We start from the raw sequence: 16,952 nt of genomic DNA on the forward strand, positions 1-16,952 counted from the left end.
TAATTTTGTTTCGTAACACATATTACGTACAAGTGTACTTGTTATATTGTTATTAAAAAAAAAATTCCCACGAGAGAAACTCTTTTGAAAAATTAAAAATAAAAAAAGTAAAAAGTTGGTGTACAAATTCAAACAAATCATTTCAGACAAAAAAAAAATTATTTCCATTTTTTGACAATAACAGCACCAAAATCTGAACACAACACGTAAACTATTGTATTAATGTTAAGACTATATATGGAACTCCACCGTGGAGTGTGAGGGAATTATGCGAACCATTATGAATGCGGTTATTAGAAGTCAAATATAACAAGTAATTAATTTGAAAATAATTAACACGGCTCCACTATAAAATCTAGTCTAAGGAACACGAGTTTGCAACATCAAGCAAGCAAGTACTCTCATATTCTTTTGCTTGTGTGAGTACAATCTGAGAAACAAGAAAAAAAGTTAAAAAAAAATAAAAAATGGGTTCTTTAGGCACAACCAAAAAGCTTCATGCTGTGTGCATTCCATTCCCAGCACAAGGCCACATAAACCCAATGCTCAAACTAGCAAAGCTTCTCCATTTTAGAGGCTTCCATATAACCTTTGTTAACACAGAGTATAACCATAAACGGCTTCTCAAATCTAGAGGATCTGATTCCCTAAATGATGTTCCATCATTTTGCTTTGACACCATCCCTGATGGTCTACCTGAGTCTGATGCGGATGCCACACAAGATGTGAGTTCCCTGTGTGAGTCTACAACAAAGACTTGCTTAGCTCCATTCAAGAACCTCATTTCAAAACTGAATAATGCCTCAGATGTCCCTCCTGTGACTTGTATAGTTTCTGATGGTGTTATGAGCTTCACTCTTGATGCTGCCCAAGAACTTGGCATCCCAGAGGTGCTTTTCTGGACAACTAGTGCATGTGGGTTCATGTGTTACATGCAATATCGCCAACTCATTGAAAAGGGCTTAACACCCCTTAAAGGTAAATTGATTTCTTTTACTATATATTAAAACTCACTCATTTGGGGTGGCCCACTGGTTTGAAAGTTCCTATCAAATATGTCATATTTATAAGAATCGCAATATTATATAGAGTTTATGTAAATATCTCACTTCTAATTTTATATATATTTGTTGGGGCAAGTTATATTTACCAACTTTTTTGTTTACAGATTCTTACAAATTACACTATGTTCTCCCGGAAGAACATTAATTTCACTATGTTCTTCCGGGAGAATATAGTGTAATTTGTAAACAAAATTCAAAAAAATTTGTAAACAGATCCTTCCCCATATTTATTTATGTTTACGGAAAAGTAAGTGTCTTCTCTAAAAAGACTGCTCAATATTGAGCCTTTTAAGGGGTACTAAAATATTAAAGCTATATTATTTTTCTCATTAACATTACTTTCATCTAAAAAATCATCAAACGTTATTTGTTAAAAGTTTATCATTAAATAGACATACCTTTACAGTAACCCGATTATATATATATACAGGGGCAGGATATTTTTACACTGGTATAAAAGTTAGAAGTCTTACACTTAATCTGACCATTGATCCATTTATATCCAATTGCCCACATCACTAAAATATTTGAACCCTTAGATATAATTGAGATTAACGGATAAGATTAAGAGTGTAACTTACACTGATGTAAAATGATCATGACCCACACACACACATATATATATGATCATTTGATATCAATGTCAAACTAAAAAATTTAGCACAAAATTTTAATCATTGATTTTTGTCAATTTGACGGTTATAATTTATTGAAAATTAATAATTAATTAATAATTGTGATTCAATAAATTATAACAATCAAATTGGTGAAAATTAATGGTTAAGATTTGGTATGGTATCAAACTTTTTAGTTTGACATTGGTATCAAAAGATCTTACCCATATATATGTATGTATGTATATTAATACCATTTTACATCGATGTAAGTTACACTTTTAATTTTGATAGTTATTTCTATTTATATCTAATGATTCTAATTTATTAGATGTGTGAGCAAATAATCAATGAACAAAAATTAGTTCAAGACTTCTTGTTATACCACTCTAAGAAGAGTAAGGATATTCTAATTACAAAAAATTCTTACTACTAATTTACTATCCATCACATCACCATTGGATCAAAGAGAGAGAATGTTAAAAAGTTTTTAAAGAGAGAGAAAATGTTAATCTAATGGTGATTAGATAGGTAGTAAGTTGGTAGTGAAAATTTTTGGTAGTGAGAATATCTCTCCTCCTACGAGAATAACCTGTACTAATTTAACAAAGTAAATTCTGTACTTGACATGCAGACTCAAGTTATATCACAAATGGGTATTTGGAGACAATCATCGATTGGGTGCCAGGCATCAAAGAAATCCGTCTAAAGGACATGACTAGCTTTATAAGAACCACAAACCCAGAAGAATTTATGTTAGATTTCATACAAGGGGAGTGCGAGAGAGCTAAAAAAGCTTCTGCAATCATTTTGAACACATTTGATGCATTAGAGCATGATGTTTTGGACGCATTGTCATCCATACTGCCACCATCGGTCTATTCCATTGGTCCCTTGAATTTACTCTTAAATGATATCAATTATGAAGATTTGAAAACAATAGGGTCAAATCTTTGGAAGGAAGAGCCAGAGTGTCTAGAATGGCTAGACTCCAAAGAACCTAACTCTGTGATTTACGTGAACTTTGGTAGCGTCACGGTTATAACAAGTGACCAATTGATAGAGTTAGCTTGGGGACTTGCTAATAGCAACAAAACCTTTTTGTGGGTTATAAGACCAGATGTTGTAGCAGGGGAAAATGCTATTTTACCTTTAGAGTTCGTGAATGAGACAAAAAAGAGAGGCCTAATGGTAAGTTGGTGTCCCCAAGAGCAAGTTTTGGCTCACCCCGCAATTGGAGGGTTCTTGACACACAGTGGTTGGAATTCAACGTTGGAAAGTGTGTGTGGAGGTGTTCCTATGCTTTGTTGGCCTTTCTTTGCGGAGCAACAAACCAATTGTAGATTCTCTTGCAAGGAATGGGGTATTGGGTTGGAGATTGAAGATGTTAAGAGGAATATAGTTGAAAGCCTTGTGTTGGAGTTGATGGAGGGTCAAAAGGGTAAAGAGATGAAAGCTAAAGCTTTGGAATTGAAGAATTTGGCACATGATGCTACTTCTGCTCCACATGGATCTTCGTTTCTCAATATGGATAATATGGTTCGTCAAGTTCTTATGGGCAAAGTTGATAAAAACTAGTGTTTGGATTTGAATTATTCCAATCCGTTTGGTACTTTTAATGTTTTTAAAACCGAATTGCTTATTGGATCCACAAATGTACTGGTTCAACTGTGATTGGGTGGCTTAAATTGGAGTATATATATTAAAATATGTTTAATAATTGAATACATTGTAATAATGTATTGAATATTATTATATAAGCATTATGCTTCAATAATTCTCGTGTAGCCTAGCTGATTGCATGATGCCTTAGTGGGTTTGACTCTCATGAGACGTATTTGTAACATTGATTACAAACGAACGTGGGATGTCTTATTTACAAATAAATAAATAAGTGTACTTTGAAAATGATGTTGCATTGTCTTTTACCAAAATAATAATCCAATTCATCTTTTGGCACAAACCAAAATCAAATTCCACGAATCTATATATGGGAAGAGACATATTAAAATATTTGTTTCCAGAAGAATAAAAACACAAAATCCCACAAAACTCGTTCCACATTACAGATAAGAATTTTACTGTTCTAACTAAAATTGCATCACCCAAACACATGCAAAAATGGGACAAACGACGAGGAGATATAACCATTCTCCAAAAATAACAAGAAATCATCACAAAATCAGGAAATTGAACAATCACAAAGCCTCATATTCACCACACACTCCCACTATAAAATCCTCTCAATCCCAACACTTTTTTTAATTTCCTTAGGCCGATACGGTAATTGACTTACAATAATTATATCATATTCCTTTGTGTTTACCTACTACTCCATGGAGATGAATAAAAAGGTTGCTTGCTTTGTCCTCTTTGCTGCTGCCACCATGAGCACCATCATGGCTCACGGTGGTCACCACCATGCCGAGGTCCCAGCACCGGCTCCAGCTCCAGGACCTAGCAGCGGTGCTGCTACTCTTGGCTCATTCGTTGGTGCCTCTCTTCTTTCCTTCGTTGCCTACTACTTGTAGTTCTAACTTCTAAGCGTGATACATTAACACACGTGCGTGATACAACAAGAGGAGGAAGACTTGAGATTCTCTTTTATTATATGGGAAAACATTTTCTCCTTTTAAAGGAGAAAATTTTTCTCATGTTAGTGACTCAAAGCATATGTGGGTCTCACCTTTAATTTTTTTCTCTTTCCACTATTTTGTGGGACCCACTTATACAATGTGTCACTAACATGAGAAAAATTTTCTCGTTTAAAAGAAGAAAATGTTTTCCCTTATTATATATGTCCTTTCCTTTTGCTGTTGCTTTTCCATTTAATTTGTATTTTCTTTCCATATTGAATATGGAAGCATGAATACATTATTTTACACTACTTATTTTGTTTTACTTGTTATGTTGAGTTATGACTACATTATTATAACATGCAAAGTAATTTGAGAGTTTATTCAACATCTATGCTGCCTTTTTAGATTTAGATGAGTAATAATTGACTACCATATCATATCGTTATTTTTTTAAAATGTAATTTTTAACTCTAGCCCCTCCCTTCTATCTTTAAACAAACGATATATTGTACTTTTTTTATTTTTTATATAAGAGTAATTTATTAAAAAAAATCTATTTTCTTATTGTTGGGAACTCGGTTCCCTCAAGCTCGGCTAAGCAGCCTTTGTGCGGAAGTCAATCAACAAGATCCTGATCTCGGCAATACCTCGGCCTGAACTTCATCAGGTCGGGTAGCGCAGCGAAAAATCAAAAACACAAAACAGGAGAGAGAGAGAGAGAGAGAGAGAGAGAGAGAGAGAGAGAGAGAACACAAGTAGTTTTTAACGTAAGAAAACCTTCTCTAATGAAGAAGTAAAAACCCACGGGACCTAGTCCAAATCAAAAATCCACTATGAAAATAATGGTTACAAAGAATCAAATTCACCAATGTGGTGGTTAACTCAACCTCTCCAACAATGGTGATAATCAAACCTCCTTAGAGATGTTTCACTAAAACTCTCTCTAGAGATCTCTCAAATACAAAGCATAAAGCTTTGCTCAAACAATTTTCTCTCAAATTTCTAATCTCTCTCTTCTTAACCTAGCCTCCACCCTCAACTAATGAATATATAGAGGAGGTGAAATTTAGGGTTTAAGGTTTAGGATTTTTGGGAAACTCCTCAATGGGCTTGGGCTTAGCATTGAAGGAGGAAGCTCAACAAATCTCCCCCTCCGACTTCAATGCGTCGGCTTCAGCATCAACCCGGCTCCTTCACAGCAGTCTTCAAATTTCCTTGCTGGAACCGGCTTTGTCATCATGTCAGACCAATTTTGGTCAGTGTGCACCTTGACGAGTTCGAGCTCTCCACCTTCCACCACATCCCGGATCGAGTGATACCTCACATCAATATGCTTAATGCGGGAATGATAGGTCAAATTCTTCGCAAGATGGATTGCGCTTAGATTGTCACAACCCAGATCGTACTTGTCTTGATCATGGCCGAGTTCCATGAGGAACTTCTTCATCCACAACATCTCTTTGCTTGCCTCAGTAGCAGAAATGTACTCAGCCTCAGTTGTCGATAGTGCAACACACTTCTGAAGTCTTGATTGCCAAGGGACAGCTCCTCCGGCAAATCTCATCATGTATCCCGTTGTCAATTTCCTCGAGTCGGAATCTCCCCCTAAATCAGAATCCGAGTAGCCTTGCAATTCGACTTTGCCTTCTCCAAATTGGAGGCATAAGTTGGTCGTACCTCAGAGGTACTTGAATATCCACTTCACTGCTTCCCAATGCTCTTTGCCAGGGTTCGATAAATATCGGCTTACCATTCCAACAGCATACGCCAAGTCGGGTCTAGTGCACACCATTGCATACATCAAGCCTCCGACGGCGGATTGGTACGAGACCTTCATCATCTCATCTTTGTCTTCATCAGATCTCAGACATTGCTTCTGGTTCAGCTTTATGTGTCCGGCTAAGGGGGTGCTCACTGTTTTGGCTTTTATCCATGCTGAATCTCTTCAGAATCTTCTCAATATACTTCTCTTGACTCGGCCACAATAGCTTCTTTTGTCTATCTCGGATAAATTTGATTCCGAGAATCTGCTTTGCAGGGCCGAGGTCCTTCATTGCGAAGGACGAGCTCAACGCCTTTTTCAAGGCGGCTATCCTCGATTTGTCTTTCCCTACAATAAGCATGTCGTCAACATATAACAACAAAATCAAAAAATCTCCGGCCTCATACCTCTTCACAAATACGCAGTGGTCGGCTTCTGTCTTCTCAAACTTGTGATCTGTCATGAAAGATTCAAATTTCTTGTACCATTGCTGAGGTGCTTGCTTCAAGCCATATAGGCTCTTCTTCAACCGACATACTAAGTCTTCTTGGTCTGGAGCTCAAAACCCCTCAGGTTGCTCCATATATATTTCTTCTTCTAAATCACCGTGAAGAAATGCCGTCTTCACGTCCATTTATTCTACCTCGAGGTCCATCGAAGCAGCCATGGCTAACACAGTTCGGACCGAGGTCATTTTCACGACAGGAGAAAAAATCTCCTCAAAGTCTACTCCTTTCTTCTGATTGCAGCCTTTCACTACAATCCGAGCTTTGTATCTCAGCTTCTTCCCGTTCTCTTCATTCTTAATCTTGTAGATCCATTCATTTTTCAAAGCTCATCTTCCTTCAGGCAACTCGTTCATCTCATAAGCCTGATTCTCATGTAGAGACTTCATCTTGTCTTGCATTGCCTCTTCCCATTCTTCTTTCTCTGAGCTCGTCACAACCTTATCATAACTCTGAGGCTCACCATCTTCAGCAACAACTATGTATTCATCAGATGGGTATCTTGTAGAGGGTCTTCTTTCTCGAGTTGGATATCTCGGCTGTTCTTCAGCTTGAGAACCCGGTTCATCATTCTCATCCGGATCTCATCACCAACTCGGACCTCAGTGTCTTGGTCATCATCAGCATGTTGCTGGTCATCATTTTCTTAATTTTCTTGATTTTCTCCCCCTACTTCAGTTCGGACAGGAGGGATGGGTTCTTCACGTCTGACAGTAACCCAAAATTTGGGCTTCGAGATGTCATGAATGTTCTCATCTTCATGAAAGATCACATCTCGGCTTCTCACTATCTTCTTATTGATTGGATCCTAAAGTCGAAACCCGAACTCACATCTCGGCGAACCAAGATAAATGCATTCTTTAGTCTTCGCATCAAGTTTTCCCCTTTCATCTTTAGGGATATGCACGAAAGCTCGGCATCCAAACACCTTCACTTGATTATAGGCCGCTTTCCGACCTATCCAGACTTCTTCTGGAATTTCTCCTTCAAGTGGCCGTGATGGTGAGAGGTTGATCAAGTCAATAGCAGTTCTGACAGCTTCTCCCCAGAATGATTTCGGTAACCCGACATTGGATAACATGCTTCGTACCTTCTCTTCAATAGTTTGGTTCATCCTCTCAGCAAGTCCATTCAGCAGTGGAGTCTTGGGGGGCGTCTTCTCAAGTCGAATCCTGGCCGCTCTGCAGTATGCATCAAATGGGACGCAGTACTCACCACCATTGTCAGATCGGACCACCTTCAATTTCTTGCCAGTCTCCCTTTCAACCATTGCATAGAATTCTTTAAAGGATTGGAGTTCCTGGTCTTTAGACTTCAATAAATTTACCCACACTTTGTGGGAGTGGTCATCAATGAATAAAACAAAATACTGAGCTCCTCCAAGAGATCTTTCCGACATGGAGCAAACATCAGTATGGACGAGGTCAAGAATATACCTGCGTCTTCTGGGTTGATCCGATTTCACGAAAGAAACCCGGTGCTGCTTTCCAGCTAGGCAGTGCGTTCAACTCTCCAACGCTTGGCCTTTCAACCCGGTCAGTAATCCTTTCTTATGTAGGATTTAGAGCCCTTTCACGCTCATGTGGCCGAGGCGCTTGTGCCATAGCTCCAAGTTAGGTCCATCTCGAACAGAATTGGCTTCTCCGCTATTGATCTTTCCTTGCATCACGTACAAGGAGCCTTCCTTCTTACCTCGGGCCACGACCAAGTTTCCCTTGGCCAGCTTCCATCTAACACTACCGAAGTAGTTCACTAACCTGGCATCGTCAAGTTTGCCTACCGAGATTAGGTTCAGTCGCATGTCAGGAACATGCCTTACATCTTTCAACACAAGTCGGCATCAAACATCCGTGGTCAGGGTCACATCTCTGGCACCAACAACCTTGCTGGTCACTTGATTTCCCATCTTCACGACTCCAAAATCACCACCTCGGTAAGAGGAGAAAAAACCTTTGTGTGGAGTAACGTGGAAGTAGGCACCAGAGTCAACAATCCAGGTGCAGTCATCATATGCAACATTCAAGTAATTATCCTCACCAAGGAAAATTATCTCGGCATCAGGATTTGCAGCCACCATAGTGGTGCTCTTGTCTTCCCTCTTCTTGGGAATAATCTGATTTGGCTTCACAGAGCCGTTCTTGTCGTCATTCTGCAGGGTCATCAGTCTGACTTCTTATGTTCTGTCTTCCCACAGTAAAAGCACTTCAGCTCATATCTCGACTTTGACCGACCTCTGGACTTTCCTCTTCTATCACGATCTCGACTCCAACATTTGCTTCTACCCCGGGAGTTGGATTTCCCTCTGTTCTCAGTAACGTTGGCCTCATACGTGCTCGAAATACCTCATTTTCTTCTCATGGCTTCTTCGCCCAAGAGGCTGTCTGTCACGACATCCATCTTCAATTTTCCATCTAGAGTCGAATTATTCCAGGTCACCACCAAAGTATCCAGCTTTCTGGCAGAGAGCTCAATAGCAGCAAAGCCTGCATCTCGTCATCAATTTTCATCTCAGCCTTTGACAGCTGATTCACAATACCTTTGTAGGTTTTGAGGTGTTCAATCATGCTTATGTCATCCTTGTATTCCAGCTTCATAAGTCGGCAAACCAGGTGTGCTTTGTTCTTGGGAGTCTTCTTCTGAATCATAGACTCCAGCTTCGTCCACAACTCATTCGCGTTCGTGAACTCGGACACGTGCTCAAAGAGGCTTTTGTCAATGTATTCTCTAATTGTAGCTACCGCCTTATGACTCTGAATCTCCCATTCCTTATCGGTTTTTCCTTCCGGTCTCTTACCAAGGATAATGGACTCATATAAATCCTTGCAATAGAGATGATCTTCCATCATCGGTCTCTAATATGTGAATTTGTATGCGGTCACCTTGAGTATGTCTCCATCATTGGTTATGCCACTAGTCTCCATCTCGTCTCCCTCGGAACCCGTTGAACTCGGGGTCTGATACCACTGTTGGGAACTCGGTTCCCTTCAAGCTCGGCTAAGCAGCCTTTGTGCGGAAGTCAATCAACAAGATCCTGATCTCGGATCTCGGCAATACCTCGGCCTGAACTTCACCAGGTCCGGTAGCGCAACGGAAAATCAAAAACGCAAAACAGGAGAGAGAGAGAGAGAGAGAGAGAGAGAGAGAGAGAGAAAGAGAGAGAACACAAGCAGTTTTTAACGTGGGAAAACATTCTCTAATGAAGAAGTAAAAACCCACGGGACCTAGTCCATATGAAAAATCCACTATGAAAATAATGGTTACAAAGAATCAAATTCACCAATGTGGTGGTTAACTCAACCTCTCCAACAATGGTGATAATCAAACCTCCCTAAAGATGTTTCACTCAAACTCTCTCTAGAGATCTCTCAAATACAAAGCATAAAGCTTTGCTCAAACAATTTTTTCTCAAATTTCTAATCTCTCTCTTCTTAACCTAGCCTCCACCCTTTACTAATGAATATATAGAGAAGGTGGAATTTAGGGTTTAGGGTTTTTGGGAAACCCCTCAATGGGCTTGGGCTTAGCACTGAAGGAGGAAGCCCAACACTTATAACAATGATAAAAGTTGTATGGAGAGTGATATATTTTTCTCATTGCACAAATAGAATCTATAATTGAACTAATGCCACCCTTCCCAATTGTAGCTCCTTGACCGATGCACATGATAACAGTACTTAATTATTAATCACCCTAGCAAATTTAGTTATAGACATCATATATTTAGGGCATTAATTGCTATGGTGACTGTGCATTGCTGCAGACTCGGCAAGTGCACCGGTCGTACAAATAATAAAATGTAACGAGTACAAGATTGTTCCCACTAGGATTATAATTTCAAGCACTATTTCACTACTTTTGTTTAAGTTGGACAATCAAAATCAATTATGAAATTCAATTTGGTTTGGATTCAGAATATTAAAACTAATTAAAAAAAGAACAAGAATGTAAAACTTTAGATTACTTGGCAGAGAAGAAACGTAGCTAGGGTTTCAACTTCCCCCAATCTCCCCTTTATGTTTTGAATTTACTCTTTCAGATTAATTGTCCTTAATATAAAGCCAATCGATTCTATTAATTTAATTAAGATTCAATTCCATAACACCTTAAATCTTTATAATCTTGCAAGAACCCTAGTTCCCCATATATTCCTCAAGAAAATAAGCCTTATGTTCACGAATCATATGATTGCGTAAAACCCTACGTCTATCTCTAGAATCATAAAAATTACGATGAAGTTATCATGTACGGATCATGCATCAATATTCTGATTGCCATACACTTACCTAAGATCAATCTACAGGATTCAAGCTCATAGAAAACATTAAAAAAAGATAATTTCATTCATAATAGAAAAGAAAAATAACATCAAGAATTCCTTCAAAACATAAAAGATTAATTGGGTTCCATCTAACTCTAACTACAGATAAAAATATAGCCTAAATAGAACCAAGAAAAAAAAACAAGAAATCTCCCCCAAACTCCATGGATATGATAGTGTGGTGAATCTTCAAGGTTTCCAGTGCAAACTTGATTCCAATCCGTTTTTGACGCTCAAGAACATGAACTATGTTTCTCCATGCTTCTTGCCCATCACTCCCTTGATGTAATCGGGACAGTTCCTCTTCCAATGACCTTTCTTGCCACAATGGAAGCACTCAACATCGCTTTTATCCTTGCCCTTACTTTTGGTGTAACTCTTCATATTACTTCTATTTATATATTCATTATATATCTTTACATAAATTCATGTTACCAGACTAAAACGATTTGGGCTCAAAAAGGCCCAGCCCATTAACTTAATAGCTCTACTTCAGTTAGCTAGTTAGTTAGACTTTCTGTTAGTTTTAGCTAGCTGGTAGTTTCCAGAATCATTTTGTATATAAAGATTCTTCTTTACTTTCTGATTAATTCAAGAAATATTGTTTCAATTCTTAGTTTTCAACTACATACACAGGCTTTCTCTCTCTCGATTCTTCAGCACTTGCATGGTGTTGCTGCTGTTGTAATATGGTATCAGATTTTCTTTTTCATTAATCTTGCTATTCGCATCTCTGATTTCATCTTTTTCACATCCTTTTTCTTCACTGATTCTTCAAATTCATGGCGAATCCACACACTGTTCTTCCTGATTTCTACACAAACCCTGGAAATCCTTTATTCTTGCATCCAAGTGAAAGTCCTGGCTTGGTGCTTGTTTCTCCCCCTCTGGATGAACGAAATTACCATTCTTGGTCCAGATCTATGACCATGTCTCTGTTGAGCAAGAACAAAATTGGTTTTGTGGATGACACAATTGCTCCACCACCAGAACATTATCCTTCTTTTTCTGCATGGCAGCGTTGCAACATGATAGTCTTATCTTGGATCCATCGATCCATTAGTAGTTCTATTGCTAAATCGATTCTTTAGATAGATCGAGCCAGTGATGCATGGGCAGATCTTCATGGTAGGTTCTCTCATTCTGACATTTTTCGCATTTCTGATTTACAAGAAGATATGTATCGCATGCAACAAGGTGAGAGGTCAGTAACTGAGTATTACACTCAAATGAAAATCATATGGGATGAGCTTGATAATCTCAAACCACCACCTATGTGTCGCTGTGCTAATCAGTGTTTATGTGGAGGTTACACCTTAATGAGAACCTACAGGGATCGTGATCAAGTTGTTAGATTTCTTAAAGGTCTTAATGAGCAATATGCTTATGTGTGTTCCCAAGTTATGATGATGGATCCTTTTCCAAGTTTGATCCGAGTTTTTTATTTAATAGTCCAGCAAGAGAGACAAATGCAGTCTGGGCTCTTAATTGATCAGAATGATGATATTAAAGCTTTTAACAGCTTTTCAGATAGCCAGCAACGCACACACTTTGGAAGAGGCAGGGCCTATGGTACTCCTGCATATCACACTAAGGGACGTGGTCCAAATAGGGTGTGCACCTATTGTGGGAAGCCTAATCATATTGTTGATACATGTTATCAAAAACATGGATATCCTCCAGGTTTTAAGTCCAGAGGAACGAAAGCAAATTTTGTTTCTCAAGATGCTATTGACACTACTGAAGTAGTTGAAACTCAATATGGCATGGTGACCATTTCTCAAGAAGAATATCAGACTCTGCTTAAAGGTTTACATCTGACTTCCTCCAAGGAAGAGACTCCAATTATTTCCACTAATTTTGTTCAAACAACTGCATTGAATGCCAATACCTCAGCTGTGACAGGTACATTTTCATCTAAATGGCTCATTGACACAGGAGCCACTGACCACATCAGTTGTTCATCCTCCATTTTCTCCAATCTTTTCAAAATTAATCCCATTTTAATAACTTTACCCGATGGATCACACACCATAGCACATCATGCTGGCACAGTAGTTTTATCTCCCACTTTGACACTAATTGATGTCTTATTTGTGCCTTCCTTTCATGTTAACTTGATTTCTGTTACCAAATTGCTTAAAACTATCCCTTGCTATCTAATCTTTCGTGATTCCTATTGCCTTATCAAACAGATGAATACCATTGTGATGATTGGTTCAGCTGATCAAACTGATGGGCTATATGTGATGAAGTCTACAAGTACAGATAATGTCAAACACCATACCAATGACTGCAGCTTACAGCATTCTGCTCTTACTTTTTCTCATCATTCTGTTAATAATGCGGATGCCTCCATGTTATGGCATTATAGACTAGGCCATGTATCCCCTTACACTTTGAAACATATGGCAATAAAATTTCCTTTCATTTCTGCTAAAAATGTATCCCCTTGTGATGCTTGTCATTTTGCTAAACAAGACAAACTATCTTATCCAATTAGCAATACCAAGACCACTTCCATTTTTCAATTAGTTCATGTTGACATTTGGGGACCTTACTCTCTCCCTTCTGTTCATGGTCATAGATATTTCCTCACCATTGTTAAGGATTTTTCTCATTTCATATGGGCCTTACTGCTGAAATCTAAGGCTGATGCTAGACCCTCATTACAAAACTTCATTTCCATGGTAAAAACTCAGTTTAATACAACTATCAAATGCATTTGCTCTGATAATGGAGTTGAATTTGCTATGACTTCCTTTTATCAAGAAAAAGGCATCCTTCATCAAAAGAGTTGTGTGGAAAACCCCCAACAAAATGATGTTGTTGAAAGAAAACACCAACATATCTTAAATGTGGCTAGAGCCCTTATGTTTTAGTCTAAATTACCACTGCCTTTTTGGTCATTTTCCATAACCCATGTCATACCCATCATCAACCGAACAACCACTCCCCTACTCAACAATCTTACCCCATATGAAATTTTATATAACCAACCTTCCGCTTTATTGCACCTTAAAGTCTTTAGATACTTATCCTATGCATCTACTCTTCTGTCTCACATAACTAAATTTTCATCAAGGGTTCACAAAACAGTGTTTTTGGGATATCAAGAGGATGTAAAAGGGTACATCCTCCTTGATCTTAATACTCGAAAAAAATTTCTTTCTCGAAATGTAATTTTCTTTGAGAATAAATTCCCTTTTACTGCTATACACCATAATTCTGTTTCTCACCATGCTTCCCCCACCTCACATACAGATGATTTTGACTATACATCATACCCTCCTAATCCAACAGCTATGCATACACCACCCCCTATTATACACAATGACATGCCCACACCCAATCCTACTGATCAACTAGTACACTCACCACCTGCTCTCAATACCACTACTTTACCATGACCTACCTTCATCGACCAACCAATCCAACCTACACCTGTTCCTACACGCAGGTCAAACAGAATGAGTAGACAACCATCATACTTGCAAAACTATCACTATACCCTTTCAGCTACATCATCTAATCCATGTCATTCAGGTATTCTTTCTCCCACTACTCCTTACCCTTTATCTTCTGTTTTGACTTATACCAACTGTTCTTCCTCCTACAAAATTTTTTGTTGCAACATATCCACACACAAAGAACCAAACACTTATTTACAGGCTTCCAAACACGAATGCTGGCGTAAGGCAATGCAGGCAGAAATTTCAGCTCTTGAGCAAAATAAAACATGGACTCTTGTGCCACTTCCTCATGGCAAGAACATCATTGGATGTAAGTGGGTCTACAAGATCGAATTTCATGCTGATGGCTCAATCGAGAGATATAAGGCTCGTCTTGTAGCCAAAGGGTATACTCAAACTGAAGGATTGGATTACCTTGACACTTTCAGTCCAGTGGCAAAGCTTACTACTGTCCGCGTGCTCATATCTCTTGCTTCATCCAAATGCTGGTTTTTGGAGCAACTTGATGTTAAAAATGCCTACATACATGGTGATTTAAATAAGGAAGTTTACATGGCTTCACCACCTGGCTCACACTCCTCCAATCCTTCCCTAATTTGCAAGCTTCACAAATCTCTCTAGGGCTCAAACAAGCAAGTAGACAGTGGTATTCTAAGCTATCTACTGCTTTGCTGTCACTTGGGTATTCCCAGTCTCAAGCTGACTTCTCCCTCTTCACCAGACAACATTCCCAATCTTTCACAGCTCTCCTTGTATACGTTGATGACATTATACTCGCTGGTGACAATATAGAAGAAATTCAAAGAATGACTTTGAATTTCTTCCTAGATACAAAGTTCAAGATAAAAGATTTGGGTAAACTTAGATATTTCCTGGGCCTTGAAGTCTCTCGATCTTCATCAGGAATTATCCTTAATCAACGTAAATACACTTTGGAGTTGCTCTCTGACTCTGGCCTATTGGCTTGCAAAGCTGCCACCACCGCAATGGATCCATCATTACGCCTTAGACGTGATCTTGCTGAGCCATTATCTGATGCATCTCTGTATCGCAGACTCATTGGACGATTATTGTATCTCACAACAACTCGTCCAGACATAAGCTTCAGTGTTCATCAGCTCAGTCAATATTTGTCTACTCCAACTAACATTGATCTTGAGGTTGCCCATCGAGTTTTTAAATATCTTAAAGCTTCCCCAGCTAAAGGCTTACTTTTTCCAGCAAACTCATCTCTACAACTCAGTGGCTTTGCAGACGCAGATTGGGCTTGCTGCCCTGACACCTGCCGCTCAGTTACGGGACTTTCCATATTTCTTGGTTCCTCCCTTATTTCTTGGAGACCAAAGAAGCAAACCACCATCTCTCGCTCATCTACTGAGGCTGAATATTGTGCTCTGGAAGCCATAACTTGCGAACTTCAATGGCTATCTTTTCTTCTTCAAGACTTCTGCATTCCGAGGGAGAAACTTATTCCAGTCTTCTGTGACAATCGTTCGGCTATTTACCTCTCTCACAATCCGGTCTTCCACGAACGATCAAAGCATATCGAGCTTGACTGCCATATAACTCGAGAAAAGATGCAATCAGGGCTCTTGCATCTTGTTCCTATCTCCACTGCTGACCAGACATCAGACATCTTCACCAAAGCTTTGTTGCCTTCTTCGTTCAACACACTTCACGCCAAGCTTGGTCTTCGTGATGTTCATACCCCAGCCCAAGCTTGTGGGGGGTGTTACCAGACTAAAACGATTTGGGGTCAAAAAGGCCTAGCCCATTAACTTAATAGCTCTCCTTCAGTTAGCTAGTTAGTTAGACTTTCTGTTAGTTTTAGTTAGCTGGTAGTTTCCAGAATCATTTTGTATATAAAGATTTTTCTTTTTTACTTTCTGATTAATTCAAGAAATATTCTTTCAATTCTTAGTTTTCAACTATCTCTCTTTCTCTCTCTCTATTCTTCAGCACTTGCATGGTGTTGTTGTTGTTGTAATAATTCAATTTAAGAAATTCATCCAGTGAACCACTAATTGAATTAATGACCGATTAACCTGTTACTCCAAAGTCGATTAACAGTCCAAATTTAATGACATTTGATGTAACTCCTTATATGGACCTTAATAGCGATCCTGAGTATAATGGGTGGTGAGGTTAGTTCAGAACTATAATCAACTTTGTGATTAAAAAAATATTTATTCATGTTAAATTAGTTTTTTCTTAAATCAAATTCAACATGTGAACTTCCTGTGAAAAGGAAGCAAAATAAATAAACACCAGATCTTCTTCTTCTTTTTTCCGTAAGCATCACTCCCAACTTTAGAATCAAATGCATAAATCAATTAAATTAAAACTTTATTCTAATTTCAAAAGTTACATCTACTTTGCATCAAGTTTATACTTCAAATAGAAATTGATTTGGTGACAAGTTGTTGTTAAGAAATAAAATAAAAAGAACTAAGGAGAGGCTTCATTCGTGTTTGATACCATGACAATTTAGTGGTTGTGAACAATTTTAAAATAACAAATAAGCAAATAGCACTAAAGAATTATTTTTGTTTGATTTCATTACAACTAAGTTTGGTGGTTCACAGGAATTTGTAAAAAAAATCACCAAATCTAGAAAAAGACAAACAAGGACAATG

The 16,952-nt window shown here is 38.4% G+C and overlaps 1 protein-coding gene across 1 annotated transcript; it reads left to right on the forward strand.

Annotated features, from left to right (window-relative positions):
- Positions 1–467: 467 nt before the first annotated feature.
- LOC133317723 (7-deoxyloganetin glucosyltransferase-like) lies at positions 468–3,256 on the forward strand. Its single transcript, XM_061519608.1, has 2 exons — positions 468–978; positions 2,313–3,256. The coding sequence occupies exons 1-2, from the start codon at positions 468–470 to the stop codon at positions 3,254–3,256; spliced, it is 1,455 nt and encodes a 484-aa protein (XP_061375592.1).
- The last annotated feature ends 13,696 nt before the right edge of the window (positions 3,257–16,952 follow it).

The sequence above is a fragment of the Gastrolobium bilobum genome, unplaced genomic scaffold (assembly GCF_033153095.1).
Source record: "Gastrolobium bilobum isolate Gb01-03AN ecotype WA unplaced genomic scaffold, APGP_CSIRO_Gbil_v1 utg18935, whole genome shotgun sequence".
NCBI lineage: Eukaryota > Viridiplantae > Streptophyta > Magnoliopsida > Fabales > Fabaceae > Gastrolobium > Gastrolobium bilobum.